Below are 12,696 nucleotides of genomic sequence, written 5' to 3' on the forward strand. Positions count from 1 at the left end.
TGCAAGAGTGTGTGTGCTTTTGCCCGGTGTCGGGGCTGTGTGTTTGTGGCGGGGACTGGAATAAAAACAAAACGTTGAGGATTTTCACCAGTTGAAGGATTACTGCCAATCTCTCCAGTCCACCTTGCCAGGGTGAGAGGGATATTAATATTATTATTATGATCGATTCGGGAGCCTAGAGAAAGAGTTGATGGCATGCAGTGAATTCAGGACCAAAAAATGTGTTTGAGATGGTGGTGGTGGTTGTGGGTCTGTGTGCGGCACATAGAAACTTGGTGAGACTGTGAAGAAATATAGTGTGGTCGTTCTGGAGCAGTCAGTTGGTGTGTTTTTGTTCATGTTTATTTAGAGTGAATATCACGGTTGTTATGTGTGAAGGTATATGTACTTGTTGGATATACATCGTGAAAGCCAGAACACGGCCACTTTTGAAATTACTGTTTGTTTGGCGGTGGTAAATTCTCAGGCACTGAACGGATTTAAAAAAAACAAAAACGTGATAGTGTAATTAATGCCCGAGCAGATTCAGATCAAGCGCTTTCATTCAATGCCCAATATTTATGACATATCCAACATCACTGAAGTAAGTATTGAGGAACATAGCAATTGAAACAAAACACATTTGATCAGTTGTGTACACCACATCAGATCAGACTAGGTAAAAATACAGACCAGTATTCATCAACATGGTATTTATGATCCAAAATACAGTGCTGAACATTTCAAGTAGAAGAACAGTGAAATTGGGATGTCCTGACAAAGATGCAGTTCCATCAATTGTGTATCCATCATCCATGTGATATTGTGTTGTTCAATGCAGTATTGTCAGTGTGTGGTTTAGATTAAAAGAAAGTTTAATTACACATACTTAACCGTGACCCAACTAGTGCAGACTCAGCAGGGGTCTGACATTCCGGTCCTGTGCAAACTACTATCCGCCTATGCAGAGTTAATAAACATTTTAAAATGGGCATAATATTGTACTTGTAGAATGCATCTCAGTGTGCTTTACACCCCTCTTTCAGAGAATTCATCCACTGCACACTAACACCAATGTGCTGTACACTCCTGTATCACACAATTCATGCACTACTCATAATGTGTTGTACACTCCCCTTTCACACAGTTCATACACAACTCACACCAATGCTCTGTACCCTCCCCTTTCACACAGTTCATACACGACAGTCAAACACCTATGTGCTGCACACTCCCTTTTACATTATTCATGCACTGTGTGCTGTACACTCCCCTTTACATTATTCATGCACTAAGCACTAACACTACACACAGACACCTACATCTATAGACAGAAACAGGAAAGCATCAAAATCACTGGGTTGGTTACCTGGTGTTTGGCTGAAGAATATGTGTGTGTGTGTGTGTGTGTGTGTGTGTGTGTGTGTGTGTGTGAGTTTTGGCATAAGCCAGCATGTGTGACCAGGGAAGATTAAAACAATCTCTCTTTCTCTCTCTCTCTCTCATTCTCTCTCTCTGCTATTCTAAGAAGGGATGATTCAGTTCTGACACAGACTGTGAGAGGGTTGCCTCAAGAGCTCCTGTGTATCTGTAAAGGAATGCAGACACTGATTACTCTTCCCACCCCCTCACCCTACCTTTGCACCCTGCCCACTGATGTTACTCCCACACAGCTGTGTTGAATGTGCCTCAGCATAATGTTTGGCTGAGATCCTGGTAAATACCCAGAAGAGAGAAGGGGACATGGTGGTTGCTGTGAATATCATGCAAAGAATCAGATAGTATATAAACTTTGGCAGACCAGATACTTTGTCTTTTGTAGTGCTTAATTGTGGTGGGGAATGAAGAATATAACCTTACACAGAAACCAAACTGTTGAAGAGTTTATCTTGGTGCTCTGTGAATTCCTTACAGTATGTTTTTTCACTCCCACTTGTACACACTTTGTTTCCATTAGCTATTGTTTGCCAAGATGTTTTTTTCCTCTCCAATTCCTTTTTTTTTTCCTTCATCATCACACAAAACCACCACCATCACTGCTGCAATCTATTGTTGCACAACCACCATCACCACAGTCTTTTTCCTTCTAACTCATCTTTGTCATTATAATCATGTTTTTCTTTCTTTTTTTGTTCTTTGTCATCCCTGGAATTTTCCATAAAAGTTGACCCTTTTGGTACCAAGCCTATTTTATGCTCCGTGACAACTATTTGCCAAGTGATGATTTTTGTCATAAAGGGTAATAATTTGAAAAAGAACTTATAACATGCAAACTTCTAAAAGAAAGTATACGTAACCTACACTTTTCTGAAAGGAAAGCGAACACACTGTCCAGTTTTGACAGTTTCTCATGAACTGAATAATTTTGGTCAGGAAAATTCCTACAATGATGCAAAGGGAAATTTTCTTCCTGAGGCACTTAAGGGGTTAATGATAATGAAAATTAACATTCATGAACATGTATCTCACCATCAGAAACAGCATTCAGGTCTCTGTGTTGTGATTTCACCCTCCAAAGCTGATATGGTTTACAGATTCTTTATTGTATTTATCTGAGCTGCCTAATAAGGTATAAGTGAAGGGGCCAACAGCAAAGTGAGAGCTGTATGATCAATGGTTTCTCTACTACAATTGGAAATATAGATTTACAGCTTAATTTTTCTTTGTGGAGGACTGTGACTCAAACTATGAGGCAAGATCGCACTAGCTTTTGGTGCTCCAGCCTTGGGGACAGTTGGCCTTTCGGGGCTAGCTGGCCTTCAGGAACCATCCCAACATTGACTGCCCTACGGCCCACTTGACCAAGAGAGTGGAGATGTAACTTTGGCAAGGCATTCTCCACTATAATCAGTTTCTAGCCCAGATTGGCAGGACAGCAGTTGCTTCCTCTGCTGATGTGATGGTCTTACTCTTATAGTTGGACATGACTATCATGTATGAAGTGAATAACGGCACCAGCAGGTTTGCAGGTACCTTGCATGCTACAGATTATAGAAGATGGGAAAAATCTGACCACCAGATTCTACCAGAATTTGAATGAAGTTCCTCGCAGACCGGCAGGGAGAACAGACTCGACATGACATTCAAACTAGTTGGCTGTGGTGCCAGACCTGGTTATTGATCAGTGATAATTATAAAAGTGGTGATGAGGATAATCCATTCAGAGGCACTGTTTCGTGAAGTTCACAGCCATTTTGCTGTGCACTTTTCTATCCTTGGGGGATGGGTCCACTACCTGATATGTTTTTTGGGTTGAAATCTTTTAAAAATTCTTGCAAAGAAGACATGCATGCATATGACCAAATATTCTTATCATGAACAAAAAGAACACAATTTTACGTTTAACTGGCACAAAATGAATTCATACTACAACAGTACAAGTACAAAACAAGTGTTGAAGCAGAAAGAAAGAAGAAAAGGGAAACAAGTCCGTAAACAAACACATCTGATTCATCAATCACAGAATCAGTTGGTTTATAATAATGATAACAATAACATTAGTAAAATAATAACAGTAATGACAATGATAGTTACAGTAATGGTGGTAGCATGATTTAAGTTTTGATTTGAATTTTTAATAAAGGTGATTGTAAAGACTGATTCTGGTGACTAGCTTGGCAACCAGAGTTTGAAATGAAGTATCTGTTCAAAACTGATTCACTTATTGGAAATGAAGTGAGTATGTTAATATGTTTTTCTCTCTAGTAGGGGTACACATAGATATGTAGTGTGTGTGTGTGTGTGTGTGTGTGTGTGTGTGTGACTGTGTCACAGTGTCATTCTGTAACATTGCATGTGTTTGTGTTTATGTATGCATGTCTCTGTGTCTGTTTCACTCTGTGTCATTGTGTCCCTGCCTATGTGTGTGTGTGTATGTGTGCATATATATATATATATATATATATTAGATAAGTTTCATTATATTTGTAAGTATGTGAACAGAATTCGCTGTAGAAAAAGTTCTGCCTGTGCCTCTCTGCACTGTGGCTCAAGATTGTGGAGGCTTGGCTGTAGCAGCAATGTAACCAGGGTCTCTGGAATGTTGCTAAACTGCATCCCTGCATTTTATTCTGAACTGCCTACTGCTTGCTGTTAAATCTCTACCTGTGACAGTGGGAGAGAGATAGAGAGATATAGAGGGAGGGAGGGGAAGAGACAGGGAGAAAGAAAGTGCCTCATATGACTTGAAGATAAAGGGAGAGAGAGAGGCTGCTTTGTAAAATAGGAATCACATACTTAATGTATGTCATAGATGATAGTGTAAACACAACACATTCTTTCCATTTGTGTGCATAGACTGACATTCGCTCACATGGATGTGCGTGAGCACACACACACATGTATACGTGCGTGCGCGCGCACACACAAACACACACACACACACACACTGTCACACACAAAGTATGTCACATACACACATGTACACACACCCAGTTTAAGTCAGAATTTATGATGATTCTGATAAAATTAAGAAATGAATCACCAAGTTCAAGGTGAGATGAACATGAGAAAAAACTGACTGTAGCTTTCAAAAGAACTATACATGAGCATTAGATAGTAGATTCCATGAAAGTTCTGACTGTTTACATTTAAGCGCTGCAAAGATTTGTCAGTTTTCATGCCAGTGCAAATTCCCCATTTTGGCAGTCACTCCCAGCAGACCTTTCCTACAGTGCTTTTACAAAGTTCAGAGGGAGAGAGAGAGAGAGGGAGAGATTTTTCCTGGTGTTTTGGGTGAGCACTTGTCCCCCCTGTTTCTGTTATTTGACAGTCTACTCTTGTAGTCATGTGGTAGTTGTTTTATTCAAATGGTTAGTGCAGTAGCATTGCACACAAGAATGTATTTGAGTCTAGGGATGAGGGGGATTGATGTGTGTGCTCTTAGAGAATGTGCTGTGTGTATATTTGTGCTTGGGATGTGGGGGGGGGGGGGGGGGGGGGGGGGGGAGAAGGGAGGGGGAGGGCTTGTATTTTTAGTTTTTACTTGCTTGCAAGGAGGACATAATAAAGTCTGAAGTCAGAAACCCTCCCCCCCCCCCCCCCATCTATTATCTCTCTTGTGTTTCTGAGTTTGTGGACAAGTATGTGACTGAAAATAATAACAATCTTGTCTCACTTAGTTTGTGAATTTATAAAGGTGTGATACTGAAAATGACCAGCTACTGTTTACTGAGAGCTGCACATCAGTCTTTGAACAACTGATTATATCTTATATTTCTGATGATAATAATGGGTATTTATTATGCACTCTTATTTCTCAGCAACGCATATCACTAATTAGTAAAGTTCGATCAACATCATGGGCAAAAACAAACAAAAACACACAAAAAAAACAACAACAAAAAAACCCAAGAAAAAAACCAAAACAAAAAAAGACAAAAACTGCAAAAGACAAGAATTATGAACACGGCACAAAAATAAAGCCATACTAGCAAGACAAATGGAATCTGGTGAATGACAAAGCACACACACACAGCAAGAACAACAAAAACAAAAAAACCAACACACACACACACACACACACACACACACACACACACAGATTCACACACACACATACACACATTTGCAGAAAGTCAGTTTATGGGGTAGTTTGAGAGAGAGTGTTGGTGTGTAGGTACTTTCATCCCAACTTATCTGTGAAGTGATGTTTAAAAAAAATTTTTTATAATGATTTATTGAGAATGATTTAATTTTTCATATTAAAGTGTGGTGATTTTAGATAGCTGAAACCTCCTCTAGTGTATTTATTTCTATACTAAGATAAAAAAAGAAAAGAAAAAGAAAACCCTGTCCAAATAAAGTAAGAAATAAGAGGTGGGCCTGACTGACATTTTTATGCTGCTGCTGCTGTTTCTCCCGTTAATCTGTGAAGAGTCATTGGGTCACTGCACTGAAGAACTGTACACCAGACCCCACCAGGTCAATTGGTTGTGTGTCAAAGCCTGGGTCTCTGCAAGCACTTGACTGGCATTATGATTTTAGAGACAATTGTGGGTGGTGGAAAATCCTGTTTGCACAGAGCAACATGCATTGTTTGTTTTGCAGACCAGGTCTGGTGAGTCCTGTTAAGGGGTTGGGTCCCTGCACAAGTGGTTGGCAAGAGGGCCACTTCACTGTGCATCCTGCAGCGTTTAGTTCAACAAGTGCTGCATACATGCTTGGAGAGAGATATGTAGATAGACTGATAGATACATTGATAGATACTAAGATAGACATATCCATATGTGTAAGCAGCACTTAAAGAGGAACAAGATAAATGCTGCAACTTATGATGATTTGAAACCTTATTACTGACAATTTGAGAACACAGAACCTTAGATTAGATGCTTCAGTATTTTTGATGCGTGTACGGACTCCTTGATAGGAATGTTTTTAGGGACAATGATGAAATGAAAAAGACAGTGAATTCCAGGTTTGTAAAGCTGAAGAAGAGAAAGTTCTCCTGTCTTGTTCGTTCCTGTTGAATATGGGAACACAAAAGATTCAATCAAGTATTATCAGTGGAAGCAGTGAAAATAAAAATATTTTGTATGGAAACATTGTGATCTTTTGTTACTAGTGTGTTGTACTTCTGTCTCTGTGTATTGTAGTTCAGAACGACAACATTGCATAAGATTAAATGATATTCTTAACAGCAACAACAGCAGATGGGGCCATTCACTGGTTTTGTATCTGTTCAGTCCATGAGAAGATGTATACATGTCTCACACAGAATTAAGTACAAGATCAGCTTTCTGTGTTATAAATATAAACGAATCTGGCCTGTCCTTTCTTTGTCAGTTTGTGACTGTATTCACCTCTAGAGGAGGAAGGCTGAATGGTTAAGATGCTCATCTGCCGGTATCAAATCCCTGAGGGTCTGGATTTGAATCCTGCTCTCGCCATTTCTCCCAAGTTCGACTGAAATGTTAAACTGAGTGTCTAGTCATTCAGATGAGATGATAAACTGAGGTCCCGTGTGCAGCATGCACTTGATACACTGAAAAAGAACCCATGGCAACAAAAGTGTTGTCCTCAGGCAAAATTATTTAGGAGAAATCCACTCTGATAGGTACACAAATATATGTATATATATATATATATATATGCATGCACTCAAGGCCTGAGAAAGTGTGTTGGGTTATGCTGCTGGTCAGGCATCTGCTTAGCAGATGTGGTGTAGTGTATATGGATTTGTCTGAAGGCAGTGATGCCTCCTTGAGAATCTGAAACTACAAACTATGTTCACCTCTACACCCCACCTTGATCTCAGTCCCTGTGATCGGCTTCAGATTGACTCCTGTTTCCATGTTCCCAGTCCACTGCCACCCTTTCTCTGTCTGTGGACCTTACACTTTGAAGAAGCTCACTCTTTTGTTTTGTCAAAGCTCAGCACTCAGTTCTTTCAAGCCTGGCTTTAAATCGTTCCTCTTTCCAAAATAGCCCCCCCCCCCTCCAGCCCTCCCCCCCCACTCATTCTTTCCCTGCCTCTTTTCAGTCTACATTTTCTCTGGATTCCTGTATAAATCTAATCATAAGTTTTATCTTCACCCCTGTGTATTTGAGCTGTACATGCGTGTGATTGACTGGTGTGAAAGTGCTTCGGTTTGTCTCGGCACAATATTTTGTTATTGATTTTATTATTTTGATTCATACTTACATAGTGCCAACCTTTGGTCATAGACCACACTGTGCTTTTCAAACGCTGTGTCGTTTGCACATCAGGCTGCCTACCTGGGTAGGTCTGACTGACAGCTGAGTTTTTGGCACTCATCATTTGCGATTCTATCAGGCTGAAGAAGCATGCTCGCAAACACATGTAGACATTTGAGTGGATGTGTCATAAATGATGTATATGATTATGAATACTTTTTATTGTGATGATGATGAAGATGATAATTATTATTGTTGTTATTATTACTTCCATAGGGACACTCACAATTTTTTTCAAATCTTTGTTAAATAGTCCAGCTGGTTCACTTTTACAGTTGTTAGCTTTTTATTGCAAAGATGTTATATTGTTAATGTTTTATAACCAATTATTTGAAGTATCTAACACACACACACACACACACACACACACACACTCACACACACACACACACACACACACACACACACACACACACACACACACACACATTCACATACTCACACATGTATACAGTAACTTCTTTGCCCTCCCTTGATTTTTTCCTACCCACATCTAATATCACTCATGAATAGTGAAAAGACGTTAAAGTAAAGAACAAACTCACTGAGTGGACAGAGAAGTCATCCGGACAGTGACGAATGACTGGCGTGATATTCTCTGAACAGAGTTCGAGGCTGTATAAGTACCTTTTATTATCATTATCAAATTGTTATGATCATCATCATTTCCAAAAGGAGAGACTAAAGAGAGAGAGAGGAATAATGACCTTTTTATTATTATCATCATCAAATTGTTATCATCATCATCATGATCATTTCCAGAGGGACACTGACTAAGGAGAGAGAGAGAGGACGAAGACTGACGATGTTGAGGACGATGTGGGCCCTGGTGGCCGTGCTGGTGGTGGGGGTGATGGTAGGGGGAGGGGCAGCGAGGGAGCCCTATGACCCCAACCAGGACTACACGCAGTGCTGCCAGTGCTCTAACCTCATGCCCCTGAACGTGGTGCCGGGCACGGTTCCGCAGGTCATGCCCTCGCCCTTCAAGATTGTGGTCAAGGCCCGCGAATACACCAAAGAGAAGCAGGTGGAAGGTGGGTGTTTGTTTGGGGGAGAGGGGCTGGGGGGTTGTGTGGTGTGGTGAACTGTGGTACATGGTGTGGTGTTGTGTGGTGAAATGTAGTGTGGCATGGTGTGGTGACGTGTGGTGTGGTATGGTGTGGTGAAGTGTGGTGTGAGTGTGGTGTGTGTGTGGTGAAATATAGTGTGGTGTGGTGTGGTGACATGTGGTGTGGTGACATGTGGTGAAGTGTGGTGTGGTGTTGTGTGGTGAAATGTGGTGTGGTGTGGTGTGGTGATGTCTGGTGTATGGTGTGGTGAAGTGTGGTGTGGTGAAATGTGGTGTGGTGTGAAATGTGTGGTGTGGTGACGTGGTGTGGTACGGTGTGGTGAAGTGTGGTGTGGTGTAGTGTGGTGAAGTGTAGTGTGGTGTGGTGAAATGTAGTGTGGTGTTGTGTGGTGAAGTGTGGTGTGGTGACGCGTGGTGTGGTATGGTGTGGTGAAGTGTGGTGTGGTATGGTGTGGTGAAGTGTGGTGTGGTATGGTGTGGTGAAGTGTGTGGTATGGTGTGGTGTGGTATGGTGTGGTGTGGTATGGTGTGGTGAAGTGTGGTGTGGTATGGTGTGGTGAAGTATGGTGTGGTGAAGTGTGGTGTGGTGAAGTGTGGTGTGGTATGGTGTGGTGTGGTATGGTGTGGTGAAGTGTGGTGTGGTGAAGTGTGGTGTGGTATGGTGTGGTGTGGTATGGTGTGGTGAAGTGTGGTGTGGTATGGTGTGGTGAAGTATGGTGTGGTGTTGTGTGGTGAAGTGTGGTGTGGTGTGGTGAAGTGTGGTGTGGTGTGGTGAAGTGTGGTGTGGTGTTGTGTGGTGAAATGTAGTGTGGTGTTGTGTGGTGAAATGTAGTGTGGTAAAATAACTTTTTTCTTTAAATTCAGAGATTGTGCCTCATGTGCTGCAGCACTCTGTAGGCCAAAAATTATGGTACATATACATGTAGGATTTTTTTCTCTTGTTGATTCGGCTCTTTTAATCCATTCGTATGCTCTGATATCTGCTGGTTTCTTAACACTTTTTAAAAACAATTTTATAGGCTTGAGTCGAATGTACACTGTTGTAAAGCCCCAGTTCATTAATTTAATCATGTAAAGCCCCATTTCATTAACTTAATCAATCAGAATCCAGTCTGCTACTGTGCGTTCAGCCCTATCCTCCAGTTTGCTTTTTGTTATGCTTTCGAATAATGATCAGTTACTTCTGATTTCTCTGATTTCGCACCATAAATTATCCCCAACTCAGACACAGCTTTTTTTTTTCATGGCCTAAGGCAAACTGTATACACATTCAGTTGAAATTTGGTGTGATATGCAATTTGGTTTCAATCTGATATAATGGTGAACATTAATTATGTTGACTCAAACATTGATAAGACTGGAGTGTTGCTGTTTAACATGCTCGTGAGCATTTACTGTGATTAATGATATATTAAGTTGGTTGTGACAGGTGGCCCCAAGTGGTGGTCAGAATTTAGTTTTCGGACACAGATGCAGCTTGTAAGAGATAGGGGTCAGATTTGAGTAAAAAAGTAGTGACTTGTATGAGTTGTAGACTGAAAATTACGGTAAGTACTTGTATATTGGACTGTGTCATTATGAGACAACCAAAAAATCGTATGTTGATGTTGGTGAAACAGAAACGTTTAGAACAGAATGTTTTTTAAAGTACTGGGATATGCTGCTTTATAACATGACAGGTAAGGATAATTATGTTGAGGGGTAATGCTTTGTTCACAAGTTGACAAAGGGACTGTTGCTGTTGCAGTGGAGTTGGTGAGTGAGGGCAACCACAAGTTCAGGGACTTCATCCTCATCGCCTGGGCGACAGATGAGCGGCCCAAGGTGGCAGAGGGGGCCTTCAAACTGCTGGGCGACAACAAGGAGTTCCTCATCAAGTACGACTGCTACACCAACGAGAGGAGATCGGTAGGTGACTCTGTATTGTGTCTTATGTATGTATCAGTATGTATAATAGTCATGTCTGACACTTAGTACTGTGTCATATGTTATGAATGCATCAGTATGTATGATAGTTTTGTCCGACACATAGTACTGTATGACATGTTATACGTGTATATATCAGTATGTATGATAGTTGTATCCAACATTTGACACTGGTCATATGTATGTGTCAGCATGTATGGCAGTCAGTTCTGTCAGTCACTTAGTACTGTGTTATATGTTACACATCTATCAGTATGAATGTGGTCAGGTCAGGGGCATAGCCCTTGCTACTGGTACCATGTAACCCAGTACTACCTGCCGCATATGAAGTCTCCCAGCAACGGACCAGGCGGAGGAGGAAATCTTTCCCAACGGCTGTGAAGGCGGAAGAGGATGACCAAAGGGCAGGGGGAGCTCTTATCCTTGGTTGGAAGTCCCCCTAGGAGATGGAGCTCCAAAGAAAAAACCTGCACCTGCCGAGGCCGTCCTACACGTGGCAGTATCAGCACCTGTGGGACTGTGAGCGTCGGTAGGCAAGAGAGTGGGGAAGGGACTGCACAACTCCTCCTCACTAAAAAAACAGTCACCTGTGCTGGTCAGGCAACTAGGCTAATGTCGGAACAATGAGCTAGCCCTTCAACACCCAGCTTTCCCAAGCCCTGCGGCAATGGAGAAGTGGTAACGGGGACAGGCAGAGGATGTTGCTGGCAGTTCCTAGTCACGACTCTGCACACAGGCGGCTGTGGGGTGATGGTCGTCCGCCGTAGACTGGGGTAGATGCGGCGCCCGTATCCTCCTACAGTGTCAGAGCAGCCCTTTTTAGGGACAGCACTGCTCTCCCCACATGGGGAAGGGGAGATAAAAGGATCCCCAAACAAAGCCTGCCTCACCTAGTACCTAGTAGGAAACCGCACCTACTTGGACATCCAACAATAGCAGTTGAAAACAACAGAAGAAAAGAACCAGGAGTCATGCCCTGACTCTGGGTGCCTGGAATGTTTGCACCCTCTAAGACAGACGACAGACCAGAAAGACGCACAGCGCTCATTGCTAGAATGCTTGATCGCTACCAGGTGGACATAGCAGCCCTGAGCGAAACCAGGTTTGCGGGTGAAACCCAGCTGGAGGAAGTTGGAGGGGGCTACACCTTCTACTGCATTGGGAAGCCAGATGGCACCCCAAGAACCTCAGGCGTGGGCTTTGCCATACGAACCAAACTTGCACGACAACTTGACAGCCTTCCATGTGGAATAAACAACAGGCTGATGACCCTGCGTCTGAAGTTGGCCGAGGATCGCTTCGCCACAGTCATCAGCTGCTATGCCCCAACGATGACCAACCCTGATGATATCAAAGAAGCTTTCTACGAGGAGCTCAGCCGCACCATTTCAGCGGTAGACAGAAAGGACAGGCTGATCATCCTTGGGGATTTCAGTGCCTGCACCGGTGTGGACTTCTCCTTGTGGCCAAAAGTCCTAGGACAGCACGGCACTGGCAAGTGCAACTCCAACGGACTGCTTTTGCTCTCACTCTGCGTGCAGCATGGACTGACCATCACCAACACCCTCTTCCAACAAGCAGACAAGTATAAGAACACATGGATGCACCCCTGCTCCAAGCAGTGGCACATGCTGGACTATGTGATTGTCCGGTAGAGGGACAGAGGTGATGTTTCCATTACACGCTGTATGAGAGGAGCAGTCTTTTGGTCAGATCATCGCCTGGTGCACAGCAAGATGAACATCAGACTTGCACGCAGGCTCCAACCAGCCAGGCAGAAACACCCTAGGAAGCTGAACATCCACTGCCTCCCTATCACCAAGGACGTACTGCAGCAGCAAATCCAAGTAGCTCTCCAAGAAATTCCTGCATCAACTGATGTAGAAGAGGTATGGAGCACCTTTAGAGATGCTGTGTACACAGTAGCAGCTGACACACTTGGCTTTGTACAGAGGAGCCACAAAGACTGGTTTGACAAGAACGACTCTGGAATCTCCAAGCTCCTGAACACACTGCATATACGGTAT

The 12,696-nt window shown here is 42.7% G+C and overlaps 1 protein-coding gene across 2 annotated transcripts in view; it reads left to right on the plus strand.

Moving 5' to 3' along the window:
* Positions 1–12,696, plus strand: part of LOC143279961 (putative ferric-chelate reductase 1) — a 50,116-nt gene that overhangs the window by 5,919 nt on the left and 31,501 nt on the right. The window contains exons 1-3 of one of the 2 annotated variants that reach the window (XM_076584341.1): positions 1–132; positions 8,437–8,708; positions 10,491–10,651. The exon at positions 1–132 is cut by the window's left edge and continues 86 nt beyond it. In XM_076584341.1, coding sequence (XP_076440456.1) covers positions 8,480–8,708; positions 10,491–10,651 — 390 coding nt within the window. In that variant the 5' untranslated portion in view covers positions 1–132; positions 8,437–8,479. The remainder of the gene's footprint in view (positions 133–8,436; positions 8,709–10,490; positions 10,652–12,696) is intronic. The other variant, XM_076584342.1, reaches the window with a different exon arrangement.

Source organism: Babylonia areolata, chromosome 3 (assembly GCF_041734735.1).
Source record: "Babylonia areolata isolate BAREFJ2019XMU chromosome 3, ASM4173473v1, whole genome shotgun sequence".
NCBI lineage: Eukaryota > Metazoa > Mollusca > Gastropoda > Neogastropoda > Buccinidae > Babylonia > Babylonia areolata.